Source organism: Polyodon spathula, chromosome 24 (assembly GCF_017654505.1).
Source record: "Polyodon spathula isolate WHYD16114869_AA chromosome 24, ASM1765450v1, whole genome shotgun sequence".
NCBI lineage: Eukaryota > Metazoa > Chordata > Actinopteri > Acipenseriformes > Polyodontidae > Polyodon > Polyodon spathula.
In genome coordinates, this window is record NC_054557.1 from 14312239 (window position 1) to 14327805 (window position 15567).

The 15567-nt window shown below is 40.0% G+C and overlaps 2 protein-coding genes across 2 annotated transcripts; one reads left to right on the forward strand and one right to left on the reverse strand.

Annotated features, from left to right (window-relative positions):
• The first annotated feature begins 1041 nt into the window (after positions 1-1041).
• crybgx (crystallin beta gamma X) lies at positions 1042-4588 on the forward strand. Its single transcript, XM_041225663.1, has 6 exons — positions 1042-1046; positions 1622-1670; positions 1975-2096; positions 2669-2804; positions 3406-3545; positions 4226-4588. The coding sequence occupies exons 1-6, from the start codon at positions 1042-1044 to the stop codon at positions 4356-4358; spliced, it is 585 nt and encodes a 194-aa protein (XP_041081597.1). The 3' UTR covers positions 4359-4588.
• A 17-nt stretch (positions 4589-4605) lies between these two features.
• LOC121298934 (snRNA-activating protein complex subunit 5-like) lies at positions 4606-7407 on the reverse strand. Its single transcript, XM_041226273.1, has 5 exons — positions 7140-7407; positions 6866-6956; positions 6242-6371; positions 5867-5953; positions 4606-5471 (listed from the first exon to the last, which is right to left on the reverse strand). Exons 3-5 carry the CDS (start codon positions 6329-6331, stop codon positions 5340-5342), a joined length of 309 nt encoding a protein of 102 aa, XP_041082207.1. The 5' UTR covers positions 6332-6371; positions 6866-6956; positions 7140-7407; the 3' UTR covers positions 4606-5339.
• Positions 7408-15567: the final 8160 nt, after the last annotated feature.

Here is a 15567-nt window from a genome sequence, read left to right on the forward strand (position 1 = left end):
CAGGTTCAATGATGTAGAAACAAATTTAGCTTAGGCAAACAAAACCCTTAGAAATGGAGGTTTCACTCTGTAAGCAAAGTCAATTTAGTGTGGTGATCCGCCTATGTTTCTAATGAAAAAGGTGTTTCAAGTCATACAATGCATATAGGAGGGTTGCATTTAAGTCTCCACTGACCGCTCACCACACATACTGTACAACCTATTGTGAGGTTTGATACAGCATTTCACAGGAAAACCTCCCAATGCAGATCTATACAACAGTCATGTATGTATGTGGGCAGTTTCATTCAGAGTGACATGTTGAAATTCAATCAGTTCATTACGTGTGGAAAACACAAGAGGTATTGCCTCCAACTTTGAACACTTTCAGCTGGTTTCACAGACACCAATTAGCACTAACCTTGGACTTTCACTTTAGGTAAGATAGTATGAGATTAGTGCTGATCGAGAGCTGTGAAACCAGCTTTTTATATGTCGTGGGAATATTCAGACTTTATTATAATTTCAGGGGCAAAATCCAAGACTTAATGACACCGGTCCTTATATATACACACAATATAGACATTACCTGCTGAATGAGATGCATGTAGAAATACTTAATATGCATAGACCCAGGTTTACCACTGTATATCTGCATGTTTAGTTTGCAGTTGTCTATGCTTTTCCCGTGTGTATGCTATGCATTTACCATGGTTTATAATAGTGTTCCCACCCTGCTTCCATCCATGTTTCTCTTTTCATTGTTTGCCTGCACAATGCTTTCTTACACTCTGCTATTCTTTTGCATTGGCTTAAAATAGTTAAGTTCGAGTCTATACAAATAAGCTTGCTTGACCATCTGTTTAATAAAATGTAAAAGGATGTATACAGTGAATGGTCATTGTCCACTGCAATCATGTGCTCGCTTTTTAACATGATCACCATTATTGCGCTGGCCATTGTTTCTAGCTTTTTTGTAAAAGAAATGCTGAATTGTTAGATTGTTTGTACTGCACTCCCACTAACTTCACCAGGTTAACACATTTCCGGCCCTAAAGAGAAATGCGGTATGTGTGTGTATGACCTGTATTTAGCATATCAGTACGGAGCTAGGGTTGCCAGAGCGAAAGGGCTATGCATGTTCTAGTGCCCCCCCCTGAACATATGCAGTATATTTAAGCCTCTTCGACCTGGACTCACAGAGCTGACATGAACATCTTTACTAAGGTCCCTGGAATAGCTCAACAAACCAGGTATGTGCAGAGTGCTGTGATCAGGTCAGATTGAGGACTGTTGTGAGGCTTTGCAGGGGGATACAAATAAAACCCTGTTCAGGAATCGCCCCTCGAAGGAGTCTATCCAAAATAATCTCAGAAATCTGCACTATAAATATAATCACCCGAAAAAAAAAATAGGTAGCCAAGGCGTATGACATACTAATAGGTGTGTTTTATTGCCATTCGTAGCACTCAATTATAAGGTCGTCAGTAACACAGGAGACCAACTTTTCAATGTGGTGTCTGTGTCAGATTCTTTAATAAGGTATGTTGTTGAGAAGCTTGTCAACTATAACTCTTGCTGAATGTTTTTAAGGTGGAGGCGAGCGACTCTACTCAACGTGGTTGTTTTTGTGTTTTTGCAGCAAGCTGGGGTCTGCACTCCAACGTGCTTTTTACGGGTCCAGTGGACGGGTGAGTTTTCTCTCCCTCTCCTGTAAGAGAGCCATTTTCTTTTAAAATAAAATCAGTCACATTACTTAGCCATCAGGCAACAATATGTATTAAGCAACTACTACTGTTAGAATCAAAGATATGACACCTTAAAGGGGAGGGTTTTTTTTGCCAGAAATCATGTACTCAAATTAAGTAATGCCATAGAAAAGTCTACCAAGGTATAGGCAAGAACGGGAATGCCAAGCAAAGACTGGTAAGAGTGTGGCCAACAGCGGCAGTCCTAGATGTCATTTTGTTCATACTGTTTTATCTTCTCCGCTAGGTGACCCTGTATGAACAGCGAAACTTCACCGGCCGTCGGCTCGACCTCACCACAGAATGTCAGAAACTATCGGAGAAGAACTTCCCTGAGAGATGCAATTCTGTCCGGGTGGAGAGTGGGGCGTATGTGCTTTATCTTTCATTACTTCCATCAAGGGAATCATAAGGCAGGAGTGTTAATGCCTGGAGGCTTGGAACCAGGAGGTCCTGGTTTTTAATCCCAGTCCTGTCATTGACCAGCCAAGTGACCCAGGGCAATGTTACTTGAGCTTTTATACAGCCATCCCTGGTCACCCGTCTGTAATACCTGGAGCACTGGAAACAGGACTCCCCATTTATCACCAACTGCCCTGAAAAATAAAACAAAAGAATCCAGAGGATTACAGATTGAAATGAAACAGTACAATTTGAAGCTGGAGGCTAAAATTACAGAATCATTTCAGCATCATAAAACTAGTATTCAACAGCTCCAATGTGCAACTACGTTCTCTCTTGCTGGTTTCGCATTGTTAAAATGGTTTGATTTTGCCTTTGCACTTCAAAATAAAAGCCACAGGGTTGCAATAGATGTACAGTACTGGCACACTACTGTTCATACACACGGTTTGCACAAGTGCACAGGGACTGAGGGGATGCTACAGGGCGTGCACAGAGCTGCACTGAACGGCTGTGTTTTTTTGCCTTCCTGTCTCCAGCTGGGTGGGCTACGAGTATGATAATTTCCAGGGCCGCCAGTACCTGTGGGACATGAGTGACAGGGGCGAGTACCACAGCTGTGACAAATGGAGCGGCCCCGTGGATCATGTGTCCTCCGTCCGAGCCGTCAGACAGGTGAGAGAAGCTCAGACAGACACTGGCCTGCGCTGGATCCAACCTCAACAGTGCTGGGCTGGGTTACTCTTGAACAGTGTTATTGTTAATACCTGCTACTAAATGATCTGTTCCAGTGGTTCTCAACCTATCCCACCTTCATAAGGATGAATGATATTTGAACCCCTTCAGGATTGGGATCACATATATTTCCAACTGTGTCCTGTGGTCCTAGTTTCTGTACTGCGTTAAAAGTATTAGGCTGTCTTAAATATATAAACTCCTTTTAAGATTTTGGAAGACACGATTGGTATCTTTACAATCTTAAAAGGAGTTGAGAGTCAATACTTTAAGTGCAGTAGAGAAACCAGGACCAGAGGACAGAAAGGAAGGAGTCACTTCACACAGTGGTAAGGGGATGGAAGGGGTTATCTTGTCATGCTGCTGGGGCAGAACCACTTGGACTTAAAGTTCTGAGATCAATCAGCTTCTAGGAACCAGACGAGCTTAGGTGGGCTGAATGGCCTCCTCTCGTTCTTAAATTGTCTTATGTTCTTATACAGTGTGATGTAAATATAAAAACCCCTAGCTGTGCCATGGTAACCAAGCTGTAACCCCACAGGACAACAACCCCCCTCGCGTCCAGCTGTTTGAGAGGCCCGGGTTTTCAGGAAGAAAAACAGAGCTTCAGGACGACATCCCCAACTTAATGATTCGATTCAGCATGAACCGCATTGCTTCCGTCAGGGTCCTGGGTGGAGCGTGAGTACCACAAAGAATGACACTGTGTGTTGTTATGTAGTGGTTTTCAGCCACATAAAATGTACACAACATGCAATTGCAGTATTGCATAAGCTATGTAACACTCCAATTACAACTCTTTCCTTATATAGCCATGTTGGCAAAGTGATCCAGGAATAGACATGTGGATCTCCATTGTGTAGCCATTTGAACGGCTGATGTCTTCATTAAAGTGATCTACATTAGACAAAGTGAAACCTAGTTCTAGCTGCTATGCTTAGTTCTATCCAGGACACTCACTTCAGACATCAGAAGGATGACTGCTACCATTTAGCAAAGGGGCTAGGCCTAGCAAGCTTACAGATTGTGTCTGGAGATGTTAGATACATATTTAAACCTTAGCATTAAACACATGTAAATGTTTAAACTTTAATATATTGGGAATTTCTGCAACCAAAAAAGCCATCATGATAACCCCTCCATTGCACAACAGGCACTTTATGATATACTACAAAACCAGTGTTGATAGATGAGACTGCATGTGTACAGTATATGGAAAAGACTTACTAATATTGAATAAACACCCTTGCCCTGTCCACATTCCAGAGTAATTACGTAAACCACATTCAGCGTTCAGGAAGCGTTTGTTTCCAGGTTTACCTTCTAATCTATTTACACCCATTTGTGCCGTGTTTCCTCAGCTGGGTGGTGTACCAGGAACCAAACTACAGAGGCACGCACTACATCCTTGAGAAGAAGGACTACAATACCCAGAGTGACTGGGGAGCACAGGGGAGCACGGTGGGGTCCATCCGAAGAGTCCGCTTCAACTAAACCGACCGGCCGTCAGCTAGCAGCCATCCACACAAACACAGGATTCAAGCTATTTTAATAAAACAACAAAAAACACTCGTATTATAAACATCTTTATTTAAAACACAGAACATTTTATACAACCTATTTAAAGATTCTGTCAACCACAATTCAAAACATCCATACAGCATGGCAATTAAAATAAAAGTTGAACAAAAAGAAGAAAAAAAAAGTTTATTATTATTATTATTATTATTATTATTATTATTATTATTATTAATCAAATACCCACTTTTCAAAAACCAAAAAGATCCTTCTAAGGATAACACTTGCTTACACTGTTCCGTTAAACTAAAAATAAGAAAACTAGCATTCAGGCTCAACAGTAGCATTGTTTTCTCTTCATGATTGAGACAGTGCAGTTATATTAAACTGTAACAAAAATAAAAAAAAGCTTTTTAAAGATTGTTAAGCTTCATAAACAGCTCTGCTGCATAAGAAAGAGCTAAGTTTCTTCAGTAAAATCAGTGACATACTCAAAAAAGGAACTAAAGGACGAAGAAGGTGTGGTGAACAGAAGAGATGCCAGATATTTTGAGAAAATGTATTCATGTCAGCTCCTCACCTTACTGACATGAATACATCTAAAACTGGCAGGCAGTGCCCGTAGTTCACTTCAAAATCAAAGCATGATCGAAACTGCAGACCTTAGTCATGCTTTTGGCATCCCAGAATAAATGGTGGAGTCAGACTGCAAGCAAATACAGTGCACTTTGTAAGAAGCACGCGCTGCCTCATCTCTCTGTGTAAGGTGGGTGCCCTACGCTGGCATTTAGAAAATGAACAACATTTTCTTTGGTAGCGATACACAGCACATTCTTTGGTACAGACAGAAACTGGACCTGGTGCTGTGCCAGGTTTGTGCTTTCTACTGAGTATTCACTGACTGACAATAAGGGGCACAAGTCTATTAGATACGCCTCTGGTAATCGCCTCTGGAGTTCAGTTGTCCTCTTCCTCTTCTTCCTCCTCCTCTTCCTCCTGCTCCTCCTCCAGGCCTTGTTCCACAGCAAAGGAGTTTAGCTGAAGTTCAGTCTGATTGATTTTGCTTTCATCGTCGACCTGCATGGCAATCTGCACTCAGACAGCAGAAACAATGTTTTAACATTTAACATATAGTACAGGTATACTTTTAGCTCAGTGAGGAGGACAGAGAGGGAATTCTTTACATTCTAATGGCTTTGACTGCCACTGATATTTCCTCAGGAGAGATGTTCGACATTACTTCTGATGAACGCAGACCTGGGAGGCATGATTATAAAAGTACCTGCAATACATAGAATTTTAGATGAAAAACTCCAGACTTCTTGTACTGTAATTGCTTTTCAGATTGGTTAATGCTGACCGGTTCATTGTGGAAAACCCGGACTCATTTTTTACGCCCCTGACACTGGAATGCATTAAAAAGAAGTGCAAAGCTACAGTGTGTTCCACTCAGCTTTAACGCGACAGTAACGGGGGTCTCCTACCTCTGCGAGGTCAGGCTGGGCTGGGCTGGATGCATCACTGTGCTCCCGCTCTGTGCTTATCATGGACTGCAGAGCCAGCTCCTCCACCTGCAAATACAGGGCACCTCCATTAAACCGGAGTGAATACGAAACACATCTGAGAAAGGAGCGAAACTTTCCAGTAAGAAAATCCAGCTCTGACTCCGGACCTCGGCCGTGCTTTATGTACTCCTATTAAATTGCACTGCAAACACACATCTACACACAAAAATAAATGATCAGTGTATTTGGTGTCATTGCTCTTCACTTTTTAACAGTAGAGTTCAAAAGCACCATTGTTCAAAATGATTAAAACAATAGGCTTGTTTGCCATGGTCCTGCAATGTCACATCTCACCTTCAGTCTGTTGAGCTGGTCCTGCAACACAGCCTTGACCTTCAGCAGGGTCTCCTCTTCCTTCTTCAGCTCTTGCAGTCTGCTCAACATGGTTTGCTTTTAAACTTGGACTGCTTTAGCTGGACAGTACCTGTTTCAAAACATCAAAACACAAAACTCTACAATACCTGAGTCTGTACCCTTATAAAAGTTTGCTATAGTAAATGCATAGCAAAAGTGTAACGATTAAAACACTACGAAAGAACGATAACGCATGGGTAAGCATTGCAAAGAATAGGGAGATATGGTAAAGCACATTAATAAAACAATGCAAACCAGGGTAAAATATGGTAAAACTGCAACAATGTCCTTGCAAACTTGTATAGGGGTGCTTACTGGCTCTGTGATTGTAAATCTCCCCATTCTTTTATTTCAACTACGTTTAATATTTGTTCATAGTAGATCCTAATGCATTTGACACTTTGTTTCTATTTATTACATAATTGGGGTAGCTTTATTTTGTATTTATTTGTGTATTTATTTTTTTGCAAGGGTTTGGGGGTACATATTATATATGGGAGTTTCTGCTTATGGTAGTACAAAATATGGACGCTGGCCCTTTATGAATAAAAAAAAAGTACTCACGTTAAACCATCCTCCAGTACAAATTACCGGCACCACTGATCCCTGAAAACACAGTCAAACCAGGCAGCCCAATCACCAGGGAAATTCACAGCTGTATTGAACAGAGAGGAACTTAACAAATGACAGAGACGACACAAAACGGAAAATAATAACAATGGCCGCGCAGTGCGTATATCCTATTTTGGCAATGCAAATAATTGTATAGCGAAACAGTCACGGATTATCTGTTTAAAGGTGTTCATTAGTTCTAATAACGTAATTAAGTGATACTTACTTTATCTACGTATTGGCTGAACGCATTCTCAAACCACTCCCCCCAAGTACAGCACCCACACTGCGGCCTGCTGCGTTCTGGCCAATGCTACTGTACTGAATCCCTGGATGGTGAGGAGCGACGCAGGGACCGCACAGTCATGACTTCAGCTGTGTCATCCTTATTTCAGATATAATACTCGCGAAGTGCAATGTGTTTGCAATGTGACGGTGCTACAGCACTCGAACCAGACTTACTGAAAAGCAGATAGCTCCGTGTGTGTGTTTTGGTGTAGTGCCATCTGCTGGAGAGAGTTTATATTACCGCGCTGTCATTGCCCAAGAGCGACGCGTCGTGGCAGGACAGCTGATTTCACAAGCTGGGTCACGCAGGCTAGTTCAGGCGGTGCTATTTCTGTACTGTTTTGCTTTTTAGATTTGATTAAACTGTTAGAATGTGCTGTTATGTATTAAATATCAATAAACATTTTCATAGCCTAAGAATAGGAAAATTAGTTTACATCCTCTAAGGTTTAGCTGTAGTTAGAAAAGTCATATATATATATATATATATATATATATATAGAGAGAGAGAGAGAGAGAGAGAGAGAGATAGATATATATTGCAAATTGGTCGTTTTGGAATGAAAATTCATTTTACAGTAAGAGCATTAATAAATAAATAAATAAATAAATAATCTCTCTGCATGCGGTTAGTTGCCAGGCACCCGGAGATTTGTGAGTAAACACACCTGGATGCCAATTTATTGAAGCAAAGAGGGTAAAGAACAGGTATTAATTCAGTGAAAAGGTGTAATAAATTAGAAAAGGAATTCAATAATACGAAACAGATCTAAAGCTGTGTTTAATAAATCTCAGAAAGAAAAAAAAAAAAAAAACATTAAAGGAGCCAATTAGGGACTTTATAAGATTCCTTGACTAAATTCTTCCAGATGTTGCCATTGATGATTACACCGCGTAAGTCTCAAACGTCGGAAAACTCGAAAGAAAAGTCAGGAATCTAATTAAACAAGCCATATACTGAATTTGTTATATTATAATCCAAATTCTAGCAACCATTCTGTGGAGTTTTATACCAAGCCCATAAAAGAACAAAGAGGGCATCAGAATCGTATACAGGACTCATGCATGGTGTTATTTTACCCTGTGACTGGAAATGTACATTTAAATAATAATAATAATAATAATAATAATAATAATAATAATAATAATAATAATAATAATAATAATAAAGAAGTAACGGTCCGTTAACTCAAAACCCGTTCTGCAGGTGATTGATGCGTCAAATTAAAAATAAATATATAAACACGAGCATAGACGTGCGGCTTGAAAGAAAGATTGAAACGCGACGCCTCAAGTATTTATTTTACATGCGAAAGTGATGCCGTGGCCCTGCTGAATGGATTCATTCTGCTGCAAAGGGGAGTCCAGCCGGACTGTAATTCATTATTTACTGCGCATGGCAGCGTTTCCTTCCTCTCCAAAACCCAGCGAGCTCTCGGGGACTTTACATCTGGCCGAGTCCTAATGAGCGCGCTGGCCTCAAAGATGTGCTTTATTTAACTGCGCCGAGCCGCTAGCTCATCAGAGAACTGGGGAATATAGCATTGCACACAAACATCCTGTATACAGCCCGAACTGCCCCCGTAACAAACTGAACCCCTGTACAGCAGAAATTAACACTAGCACTGTCACTTCATACAGTACGGTGCACAGATATAAGAACACCTCAAGTCATTCGCTTCCTTTATTTGCCTACCCTCATTTCCAATATGTAATGGGTGATATACTGTATAGGCACGCCTGTTAAAATGAACACCTCTGAGCTTTAATTTGGCTTAACCACTTCTGAAAAGTCTTCTGCATTTCAGCGTTTGTGGCTCTGTGTTCTTGCTCTCTTCTTATTTTACAGGTAAAGGGTACAGCCCAGGTCTGTCAGGACACGTTTGAAATGGAACAGCTTCTAAACTTCTTTGGTTTCATCCTCCCCCCACCCCCCCTTTATGGGAACTAGACCCAACTCTCTCTCAGTACACCAGAGTGTAACCATCAATCTCTTCCCCCTGCAACACTCTGGCTCTCAATGGATTTAAGAAATGTTTTTTTTTTTTTTTTTTTTTTTTTTTTTTTTTTTCCTGCAGAGATGTTCTTTTATCACACGAAGTAATAGTTTTTCCTGGATGAGGTGCAGTCACATTGCTGCAGGAGATTACTGCATCTCCGAGACCACCTCTGCACAGGGACCCCATTGGCACAGACTCCAGTTAACCTTTCTAGTGCTGCTAATATGACATCCTGCGTGGGTGGACTAATAAAACAGGCAGCAAAGCGTTTCCTTTGTGTGTGTCTGGGTGGGTTCATACACTAGTCGGGCGAATAGAGTATGCAGTTTGAAACGGATCTGCCAGTGAACTGGAAAACACTGAAGTCGCAGCGGTATGTTCTCTTCCTGCTGAACATGTGGATTCAACTTATTTTTGGCAAATTTAGTGAACTTGTCCAAACTCCTGAGCCCAGCATTCAAGCTTATCCAGGGATCAGCATTGTGATTTTAATTTTGTCTGTTTATATATGACTGCATGGTCCTGCAAATGCTACTGTTTACAGGAAACATGATGTGTCAGCTCTGAGAATGGAACACTTAAGTTTTGGTGTATTAACAGCAGGTACCTAAGCTTTATGGTTAATTATACACAGAGTGGCATTACCATATTTCACAAAACACAAGGCTTCTAAGGCAGGTATCCTGGACCCAAAAAAGCTCCAAATGCAGGGTTTGATTGGGAGTTTTGTTTTTCAATTCTCAGTATTCCCTTATAAAAGTTTCCCATAGTAAAAGCATAGCCAGGTGTAATAAAGCAGAGGTAAAGCAAAGGTAAGCATTGTAAAGAGCAGCAAGGTTTGGTAAAGCATGTTAATAAACATGGCAAACCAGAGTAAACTGGTTAATGCAGAGTGTATGCATAGGGCTAATAATTACATTTAAATCACAACAGTTTAAAACCTGAAAGTGAAATGTGATTCCTGTACAGCTTCAGAGGTGGTTCGGTGGTCTTATGAGTTCAGCATTCTTCACATTCTGTAGAGACCCTCAATGCACGCTGTGGTCAAAGCTGACGGTCAGCTAGATGGACCGTTACTCTTCTCTTTAGACAAAGGTTTGACTAGAATCTAGCTCATTTAACTGACAGTACAAGCACCTCAACAGGACAGTACTGTATATTGCCTAGATTAGTGGGTTAGTGTGAGTTACAGGTACAGTAATGCCAAACTCAGTGTGATGAATGCATGTTTAAATGCTTTGTTCAAATGTATGGTGTTATTCACTGAGTTTGCCTTTTTGATTTTAAGATCAGTTTCAATTGCTTCAGTTTCCCAAGTTAATTTTAGTTTACTTATCCTAGTTTTCCAACTTGAAACTTAACATTACACACTTTACCAATTTGAAAAGTTCCTCTGGGGGTTATTGTTATTATTTATAAACATTTGTTGACAGGAAAGATATACTTACCACTTTATCTTAATGTCATTATGAAAATATAAGTAATGTAATACTTTAATGATCCACACGGTGGCAGTATGACAACTTTATATATAAATGGTTTAATCTCCCATATCAGTACTGTGAAAAAAAAAACTGAGGCAAGCAAATCAGCTTCTGTTTTATTTTGCCATTTTATGAGTAAGTATTTCAATACAGAATTGCCACCTCACAGCACTGTACTGTACTTTGATAAAACCCAGTCTGGGTATTTATGTTAGTGCTGCCAAGCTGCATGAGCACAGTCCCTTTCAATAAAGGCTGCGTGAGCAGTTGAAGCAGAAACTCCCATCTCGTCCGATCTCTCGTGGAATTCTCCAGGTCTTATCTGTTCTTTGAGGAGAATGTCGTGCTGGGAATGAGAATGCCCTATCTCTCTCATACACGCTACTTTCTGTACACGTAAATTAAACGCCCTTATAATTTTACTGCACGCATATAACTGTGTGTTTGGACCCTATTCACAAAACTTGACAGCATTAGTATGGTATATACCTGATTTGTGTTGTATTGAAACAACTTTATAAAAATAATGTCATAGTGTTTTTATTATTATTATTATGATGATGATGATGATGATGATGATGATGATGATGATGATGACACATTTTAACCCTTGTATATCTTGAACAAACAGTACTGATTAATTAAACATAAAATGATGCATATGGGCTGTTACAATCTATAAAGCAGGATTAATGACATTGCCTTAATTAAGAGTTATACTGTAGTTGTATTTCTATAGCAATGACACTATTATTGTTTTATATCGGACACATCCAGCAGTGAGTTTTCTAGTGCGCTAGTGTATCTATTATATAAAATCTTGTTTTTTGACATGAACAAGGCTCCTTCCAAATAATTAAAACATACTTCACACAGGTTTGGGCAGCCCATATTAGTGGTAAATGGAGTTGTGTTGGCTGAGCCATAATTTCAATCGAATATCCTGCAGTGAAAGATGAATGGCTGTATTTAGAGGTATGGGGAAGTGATGACTGATGCTTGGAAGAGTTACAAGTCTTTCCTTTTCCACGTGAACCCACCAACCTGGCACTTCCATCCCAGCGCAAATACTTAGAGGGCTGACATCATCCAATTAGAATTTCCTGTGTCACTTTTTCACTTTTATAAAATGTATGGGCCAGAGAGATTTTTTTTTTTTTTTTTACAGAGGTCCCATGCTAGCAGTGTGAAAGAAGAGTGTGTTTAAACTAAAGTAGGAGGTTTAAAATGAAATATAAAAACATGGAGGTCAATCTAAGTCATGTAATGAAAGACTATAGTAAACGTTCACCCAAAAATTCTAATTTATTGTTAACATGTCAAACAAACTCACCCTGTATGTAGATCCAGCTACAGCACCTTCACTTACACTGTAAAAACAAGTCATGCTAAAACAGTGATTTACATTGTATTACATTGTAATTACCAATAAACTACTCTGTAATAAGAAGTACTATATAATAATTGATAAAATAGCCATGCTATGTATTTTAAATATTGGTATCCTGTGCATATCGTTTGTTTGCAAATATGTCATAAACAAAACCACATGCCCTGACTGTGTAATCAGCAGCAGGATGGTATTGTTCACCCATCATAAATAAAACCCGTGATGAATTCCTGCATCAATCACGAAAGCGGTTTTTAATGGTGTAGTGTGTCTCTTCAAGAAGAGCTGTTCACATTTGTATGCATACTTACTGTGTTCATGTCAGCCTAGTGGAATATCATGCTACTGATTAATAGTTTTGTGTATTAGAATAGTTTTCTTCTTCATCTGTCATCATGCAGCAGCGAGGGGATTAGAAGCCAGCGACTCCATTAATCTTTATTACCATTCCAGGGTTAGACAAAATTATGGTTTTGTAATGCTTTTCCAGGTTTTTAGGAATAGGGAATCGTATGGAATGCTCAAGTTTGAATGTATTACTGGAGCAATTATTCTCTTCTGGTGTTTAAGTGTAAAAGAGTTCTGAGATTCACAATGGAAACAACAGAACAGTTTTTATTTCAGTGGGCTAACTGCCCGGCTTTTATGCTTTGGTAATATGGGGGCAGTTTTCCATGCAAGTTGTGGGACATGACATCAGGGTTTTAAAAAAAAATCTACAATTAACAATGAACCACAACTCCAAATGTGCACTAATCTATACTAGAGTCTAAGTGCATTTAATCCCTTTTTTTTAACTCAAAGAGGTTCAGTGCTTATTAAATCTGGTGTTATCACTATGCACATGAAAAGGGCTGTTTTCAGCATATGCTGAACTGAGCGACTCTGACAATGTTCTATAATAAATGAATTTATTATTTCTACTTTATAATTTATTTATGAATTTAATGCATGTGAAAATTGATTTTTGGAACATGTGTGTTACATTTTTTACGACCGTGCTTAACAATATTTGTCTAATCAATTGCTGATTTGTAACGACTGGATGCTGAAGCAGTAATCGCCCTGTCATATAAAAAGGATAGCCTGTGGCAGCACAGCTAGTAATGAATGCTTTAAAGCAATCAGATTTCATTATTAGAAATGTTTAACTTTCTGACGATTATAAAAACTAACCAGTTGTATTGAACTTTCCTTTTCTCTAGACCAGTCTCCCAGCCAAACAACTTTCTTTATACTTCAGATTCTTTTTTGAATTGTTCGTGGTGTTGTTAACTTAACAATAGCTTTAATATAATACCAATTACTGCAGCTGATTTGTATTACCTCTAACCTGTGTTCTATGCCACTGCTGCCATACCACAGAGATTCCCAATGAATAAGACTCTTCACATTTCAGCTTGCCAGGCAGCTGTATTTCATACTCAGGTTTATGAAATGGTTGTTATGAGCACAACAGAAGTGTGACTCAGACTCTCAGCTGTCCCATAAAGAAGGGGGTTCAGCTGCAGTTCTTTGAGTCTCCACCCCACTCCCTGGCTAGTGTTTTATATGCCCCTTGGTAGCCAGACTACAAACTGCTGATGACCCTTGGATCACACCCAAGAGAATGTCAGGGCTCAGAATGATTTCGTTAGCTCACAATCGCCACCTTTGTGTTATGATTTATTCATTTCTTAGCAGATGCCCTTATCCAGGTCGACCTACAGTTGTTACAAAATATCACAATAGAAAGTATCACATTGCAAAATATCACCTTACACAACATTGCATTACGAAATAATGTCACATTACAGATAAGAGCGTTTACAGAGTAAAATCAGTAGACAGTAAGATCAAATTCAAATATGAGCAAAATAAAGAAAACAGTAGATAATTACATTTGAGCGAATTCGACTAAGAGCAGTACTTACAGTAAAAACATTTGCTTTTAAGAACAAAATCACTAAGGCGGCTGTGTGGTCCAGTGGTTAAAGAACTGGGCTTATAACCAGAAGGTCCCTGGTTCAAATCCCAGCTCAGCCACTGACTCACTGTGTGACCCTGAGCAAGTCACTTGTGCTCTGTCTTTCCTGCTCTTGTAAGTGACTCTACAGCTGGTACCTAGTTCACATACCCTAGTCTTGTATGTTGTAAAGTGGTCTAATATGAAAGGTGCTATATAAAAAAATATATATAGTTATTATTATAAATGAATAAGAACAATTTCAAATGAGAGCAATAAAAAACGTGAATATAGATACCTGTAAGAGTAAAATCAAGTACAAATACAGAAAATACCTTCAACAACAGCCTCATTGTTTCTGGTAATGTAATGATTTTGTTGGTAGAATTGTTCCGGAGCGAGTTTGAAAGGTCTAATGTGCTTGCTCCTCAGTCAGCCGTTGTTTGATGGCTGTTTTGTGTCAGCTCTGTATTTTCAGTAGTTGGGCAGTCAAACTGAACTCCCTGTGCAGCACTGTAGAACATTTGACTAAGGAGAGACAGAAATATCAACATCATAATAATATAAATGAGAATTTACTGTTTATAAATGGGAATTCAATTGAACTGTATACCTTCAGGTTTGTAAATGTAACTCCAGTAATTGCATGTGCCTTGGGCTAATACCGGAATTCGGGAATCTCCCTTTTTCCACACCCTACATGCGGTACAAGTTGGTTTAAATACAATAATAAATAATATTCTTGAATTTGTATTGCTGGCACTGTGTCAATCCTGAGTGCTTTTTTAGTAAGTCACGTTTGTCAGGCCTCTTTCGGACGGGCTTTATGATGGTCAGGCCCGAGAGGAAGAGCCCTATTTATCTTAACGAACGCTGGAGTCACCCTGCAGCTCCAGTCTGGACCGCTGCAGTCTCCACAAATAGCAATTTATCAACAGCGAGGTCCTCCTTCATCACGCTACTCTGCTGGAGCCAGCCTCGCCCCCTGCTCTCTGGGAGAAATCTCTGCCATCTCCCAGTGTAAGCTGAGCCCTTTGGCTGTGGTGAAGAGCACTGAAATTGTATTGATTATATGAGCCAGGGCCCTGTATTGGGATGGAATGGTGACAGTGAAACACTAGCTCCAGAGAATGGAAGCTCACAGTGAAGCAGGTGGGGGGGGGGGGGGGGGGGGGGGCTGTAGTGGTCAGAGGTCAGTCTCATGATCTAGTTGGCCCGTCACAGCTGCGTCCTGCAAGCTAGGTTTCTAGGAGGCTGGAAAGCAGATTCATGGGACTTAGCGCAAAGCCCTCCATGCCGACCCACAAACACGCTAAAGGAATTCTGGGTAACATATCTCCCCAGTTGCTATCCTCTTGTCATCACTGCAGTCTAGATGTCTTATTTTTTTCTACTTTTATATTTAGTCCCCCCCCCCCCTTCCTTCTTCTCACACAGGGGTCATCTCTAGAATACAAGCAGAGCTCATAGACAGAGCTAGAGACTGTCCTGTCAAAAAGAGGAGGAGATACAACAGCACTCAACGCTCATAAGGTAGCAACCTTTCT

Bases quoted from the DNA above. Each gene is read 5' to 3' on its own strand.
- LOC121298934 (XM_041226273.1), bottom strand. From the start codon at position 6,331: ATGTTGAGCAGACTGCAAGAGCTGAAGAAGGAAGAGGAGACCCTGCTG. The intron at 5,954-6,241 runs GTGAGATGTGAC...CTGTATTTGCAG, and splicing joins ACCAGCTCAACAGACTGAAG to GTGGAGGAGCTGGCTCTGCA. The intron at 5,472-5,866 runs GTAGGAGACCCC...GTCTGAGTGCAG, and splicing joins CCCAGCCTGACCTCGCAGAG to ATTGCCATGCAGGTCGACGA.
- crybgx (XM_041225663.1), top strand. The intron at 1,671-1,974 runs GTGAGTTTTCTC...CTTCTCCGCTAG, and splicing joins TTTACGGGTCCAGTGGACGG to GTGACCCTGTATGAACAGCG. The intron at 3,546-4,225 runs GTGAGTACCACA...GTGTTTCCTCAG, and splicing joins GTCAGGGTCCTGGGTGGAGC to CTGGGTGGTGTACCAGGAAC.